Source organism: Macrobrachium nipponense, chromosome 12, assembly GCF_015104395.2.
Source record: "Macrobrachium nipponense isolate FS-2020 chromosome 12, ASM1510439v2, whole genome shotgun sequence".
Taxonomy (NCBI): domain Eukaryota; kingdom Metazoa; phylum Arthropoda; class Malacostraca; order Decapoda; family Palaemonidae; genus Macrobrachium; species Macrobrachium nipponense.
Genome location: NC_087205.1, coordinates 69,872,813 through 69,878,812, shown reverse-complemented (window position 1 = coordinate 69,878,812; position 6,000 = coordinate 69,872,813). Strand labels below are relative to the sequence as shown.

The following is a 6,000-nucleotide window of genomic DNA, read 5'->3' as shown; positions in this document are numbered from 1 at the left end:
TAGGACTGAAAACACCAAAGTACCACTTAGGATAGGCTACTGATTATTTTATATATAGAACTGCTGTTCACTAGATGCAAAGTGAGTTGTTGTAGGGTTCTATATATTGTTGACTATTTACTAATCTTTGTCACTTAGTGGATTTCATTATTTACCAGGAGGGCAAGACCCCCCACACTGTCCGCAAAGTTGATGTGACACTGGTATATTTTATATATCACAATAAGGAAGGGAACTATGGTCATTGAGATCATAGTGAGGGTAGCATTTCAATTAATGTACTGTACTGTACTATACTATAGAATACTCACATCAATCAGGGGGATCACATGGAGATGTTTGTGACAATAATTACAGCTTAAGATGACAAATGGTCCATGAGTCTGCTGAACATGAATTCTAAAAGCTTCAGAGTCGACAGTCCTGTACTGGCATCCCTCTGCAAAAGATTAGCAATTGTCAATACCATAAAATATTTTACTTAGATAAGTTAATTTCACCATAAATCAAGTACTTAAAATTAGTTCACATCTGTGGTTTTTAAAATGCACTCGATACTTCTCGTGTTGAACACACAAAAGGAGGACAGCAGTAGCCCTGGGTGTATGTCTTACATCACATAGCAAGAAATGTAAACTGCCTCACTTTGTGTTTTTATGCAGTATTAAACAACTCATAGAATTCTCCAGATCTTTATTGGCTTCCTAAAACATTTGATTCATCCAATTCCTTCATCAGACCTGATCTAAATTCATTTAAATCCAACCACCTCCCTTCTCAAGGCTAATAAAAGATTAATGATAACTTAGCAAGTAGATATTTCATTGCCAAATACGTAGATAGTTTTCAGCCTTCCAGGACACAGCATCAGGAACAATGACATGGATTTATGCCTTTGGTGGTCCAAGTATGTAACCCTTTCAAATACACTTTATCAATAACATGGAGTTTTAATAGTACACTTTTTTATCTAACAAAAATACATACAGCCAGTTCCCGGGTTACAACGGGTTCGGGTTACAAAGTTCTGAGGTTAAGTGCGCTTCTCAATTGTACTCATCAGACATTATTTCCAGGGTTACGAAGCCTACAACACTGATCTGGCAGATGAAATATGACACCAAATATGCAAAATAATCAATATTTGAAGTTTTTATGAAAAGTGCATTAAGAATGGAGTTTACATAGTTTTCAATGCACCCAAAGCATTAAAAGTAAAGTTTTCTTAGGATTTTTTACGATGTTCTGGCTTACGACGATTTTCGGAACCCCCGTCGTAACCCGTGGACTGCCTGTATTTATAAAAATGCATTCCATAAAATGATGATTTGAATTTAGCATCACTTCACTCTCAAGCACTCTTTTCAAATCAGCTGTGTTCCTGGGATGGTCACAAGAGAAGATAATCTCATAAACAGCAATGCCATTTACCAGTGAGAAAGGGAAATCAACCCAGGGTTCCCAGACATACGATTATTATTGTAAAATGCAATAATCTGCTCTTCTGTATGATAAACTGTATGATACCAAATGTACAATAATGTGATAATTCACTAAATTGTAAAATAATTAACTGGAAATGTACTATATAACTTAAGATCTTTTGTCAATATGAAAAAATGAACTGCATTCTCTACCTCTATCTCTCTCAAATGTGAAAAAAGAAGTATTTTATTCTAATAATCCAATGCTATTTCTTTATTTCTTAATATGTAATCAACAAGCACTTACTGTTTCATATTTTGTACCAACTGTATAGTGAGCAATAAAGAAAATCTAACTGTATGCAACGCAATGTACTATGTACAGTGGTACCTCAACATACGAAATTAATCTGTTCCGAGGCGGGCTTCGTAACCTAAACTTTTCGTATCTTGAACCGCATTTTACATGTAAATTGCCTAATTCTTTCCAAGCCCTACAAAAATTTTATAATAAAGCTAAATTGACCAATAAACAATGAAATACTACAATTTGGACCATTCAATACCTAACTTAATAAGTACTATTAATATGTACTACATAGTACAGGCGGCCCTCGGTTAGCGGCAGGGGTTCCGTTCCTGGCCACCGACGCCAAGCGATTTTCGACGCTGAGCGATTTTAAAGCCTACGGCCGCCGCACACCTTCTTTCGAAACTCTAGAGCAGTCAAAGGGGCCGTAATCCCACAACGGCGCAATAAGTAAAATTATATTTATGCAGTATAGTACTATAGAATTTACTGTACAGTACATGTGGGTGTCTAGAGTATGTAAAGATATAATAAAGTTTATACAGTGTACAGGTAGCTGTAGTGTTCAGGTTACGATCATTAGTCTTACGATAGTTCGATTTTATGAGAGATCAAATTACAATGGCCTAACTTTATCCATCTTCTAGTTACATAAGTTCAATAACAGCAAAAGAGAATGATGAAAGTATGGTTTTAACGTTATACTCGTTAAGTGAACGTGTACAACCATGAACAACTGAACGAGAAAATGACTTTTTTTTTTCTAAGTACAACCGAACTGGATAACATCTGTTTGGCTTGTATTTCCATCATCGTACTACAGTGCAACATTACCGTATTTGTTATAAATGGCGTTATGGATAGAATAGAACTGAGATATCTTAATGTAATAACTTTATTCGCTATAGATCAGAGATCAATATAGATTAAAGATCAATCGGGAAATATACCGTTAAATTTAAACCTAATTATGACTGAAGCTGAGAAAACTGTTCAAGCTGCTAATGACTATTATCGTACATCGGCAACAAGGATAAAACTGCAGTAAACGTCTACCCAGCACACACAACTATAGATAAAATTGGGATAAAATCATTTTAATCAAAACTACTGTGCTTGAAAGAACACATTTTACTGTTGTTTTCACGCCGATTATAAGATAAATAACGTAAAGTTCGTATTACGATGATATAAAGGATTACGTATTGCGAACGGAATCACGTAATTTTTTACGCAATAAACATGCCGCCAACGTAATCTGTTAACGAAAAAAATAGTAGTTCACATTCACAACGAGACATATTCAATAAATATTTCCAACTAAAAACACGCTGTATAAGGAAAAATAACTTTGTCTCATATAAGTCAAGCATCTAGATATTCGTTCATGCTAACTAGAAGCAAGAGCATTCGCTCAGAATTGCGTTATGGTGAAACAGACTCGTATTCATCAGCTGATTTCAAACCACAACATTGGCCGCTCCGCGGAATACGGGCTTAAGTTTAACGTAGTATTTTAAAATACAATAATATGAGAATACATACAATATTCTTGGATACAGTGAAATAATGTATAACTTTTTAAAGGATTTATGGAAAAGATGCATAATTGATAAAATAACACAATGCATTTTTCGGAACTGGCGGACAAGAACGAACATGAAAAACCATCCCTTGACAACGTGGAGCGTAGTTACAAAGGCTGCCTTAATTTGTATCTTATTTCTGTACAAAACTGAAAATACCTTTACGCAATATATTTTCATACACATTTTAAACATAAAAGCATAAACATTTGAAAAATCGACACATCGATCGCTAAATTTGCACTTTTTTTTTTTTTTTTAAACGATATTTTTGGAAGAGCGGCAGACGGCGGCAAAAAAAGTGCAAATTAGTGATCGATGTGTCGATTTTATAAATGTTTATGCTTTTATATTTAAAATGTGTATGAAAATGTATTACGAATAGGGTATTTTTATTTCTGTGCAGAAATATGATAAAAAGGCAGCTTTTGAAACTCCCCTTCAAGTTATCGACTACGATGTGTTTTTCAAGTTCGTTCTTGTATGCCGCCGCGGCATACAAGAACGAACTTGAAAAACACATTGTAGTCGATAACTTGAAGGGGTTTCAAAAGCTGCCTTTTTATCATATTTCTGCACAGAAATAAAAATACCCTATTCGTAATACATTTTCATACATATTTTAAACATAAAAGCATAAACATTTATAAAATCGACACTCGATCGCTAATTTGCACTTTTTTTAAATCGATATTTTCGGAAGAGCGGCAGGCGGCGGCTTACAAGAAAGAACATGAAAAAACATCGTATTTGGTATCGTGAAGGGCAGTTTCAAAAGCTGCCTTTGTATCATATTTCTGTACAGAAATAAAAATGCCTTTCACATAATACATTTTCACACACATTTTAAACAAAAGCATGAACAATTATGAATCGACACATCCATAGCTAAATTTGCACTTATGTAACTCGATATTTTCGGCATAGAACAGCGTCAGAGGCATATATTTTACCCTAATACCTACGTAATAACTCTCCATAAAATTTGTTAATATAATTTGCATAACCTTTATGGTCTGAACGGCATTTCTACATATGTATGAACTCGTTAGACAACGGCGCTAGCGGCGCTGTTAACTGAAATTTGTGCCGTAAAGATACCTTTAAAATGCCTTATTTTTTTAATGAATATTTTTGACGACCGCCGTTGAGTGATTGCGCCGTTAACCGCGGGCCGCCTGTACCTGTAAATAAAGTGTATTAGTGTACATGGTATACAAGAAATACCGTACGTACAAATGCACCTATGTAGTAAAATGTGGAACCTTTCCTTTTGAGTGAGGCTATCTCCGAAAGTGGCGACAGAGGAGGAGGACAAACGGCAGAAAACTTGTTAGTACATACACTTGACTTTACGAAACACATTTAAAAATGTCAGGAAACATAGACTAAACATTACAAAACACATTAACAAATGGCACCAAACCGTAACACTTAACTTTACAAAAAAACTTAAAATTAAATTTCTTTTTTTGGTCTTTATTTGATTTTTACATTTTTTAACATTCTTTTTATACTTTACGTTTTTTACAAAATTTTAATTTCTTCACCACCGAATGGATGCCAGTCCGTTTATGGAATTTATCAAACCACCCCCAAGAAGCCTTGAAATCTGGGGTTGCCGTCGATAACCCTTCTCCGTCGTCTTTGGCCTGGGCAATCAAATCGCCGAAAAAAGTGCTGGCCTTCTGGCAGATTGCCGTCTTGGTTATCGTATCACCAGCAATTTCTTTGTCCTCAATCCATAGAAGAAGCAGCCTCTCCATTTCATCATGCACGTGGCTCCATTTGTTGGACAAAATAGTTATGCCCTTGGAAGGTGGCTTCCTTCTGCTTAAGGATGGTGCCTATCATCAACGGATTTTGGCCGTATTCCTTAGCGATCACACTCAACCGCATGCCAGCTTCATACTTCTTGTTAATCTTCATTTTTGTCTGCATAGAAACCATCCTCTTCTTTCCGTGAACTTCAGCAACTTTCTTGGGACCCATGACTATCTTGGGACCCATGACTATACTGTATGTAATTAAATTATGTAGTATACTAATTAAGTTGTCACACAACACGATAAAGTAGTACAACGAAATCACTAACACGAATATACGTTAACATACAAAATCGTATATGTGAACGAACTAATTCCGCGTGTGTACGATAACGCTGGTGCGAAGCAATGGCTGAAGAACACCACCTTTATGTAGAGCACGATGGGAGAGATGCTGACCAATAGGAGTGCACGATCTCATGGCGGTGACTAGCATCAGGAACCAATGGGAGAGCGGGAGGATGGTGGCGAGTCTACTCAGTTGGCAAAGTAGAGTTTTAAAATTGTTCTCGGTGGTCCGGGCGAATCTCGGGACTTTACAGCAACCACCTTTCGTAACCTGAACTATTTTTGTATGTAGAGCAAAAAAAATCTTTGTATTTGCTTTCGTAACTTGAATTTTTCATAAGTTGAGACTTTCATATGTTGAGGTACCACTGTAGTATTACCTTTCTAAGATTGGAAAGTTGACAAAATAATTAATGGAACTACAATTGTAAATTATAACATACATAACTGTGTAAAATCAACTATAAAGAAAACTTGAGTGAATGTGGAAATGTAAGTAACACCATCAAACATGCAAACATAGTACAAAGGAAAGATTGCGAAGTCAAAAGAATGAAGAGGTGGCC

General features: G+C 35.7%; 1 protein-coding gene across 3 annotated transcripts in view; it reads right to left on the bottom strand.

Annotated features, from left to right (window-relative positions):
* Positions 1-6,000, bottom strand: part of LOC135224588 (uncharacterized) — a 368,063-nt gene that overhangs the window by 153,777 nt on the left and 208,286 nt on the right. For all 3 annotated transcript variants that reach the window (XM_064263722.1, XM_064263723.1, XM_064263724.1), the window contains one exon: positions 312-439. In XM_064263722.1, coding sequence (XP_064119792.1) covers positions 312-439 — 128 coding nt within the window. The remainder of the gene's footprint in view (positions 1-311; positions 440-6,000) is intronic.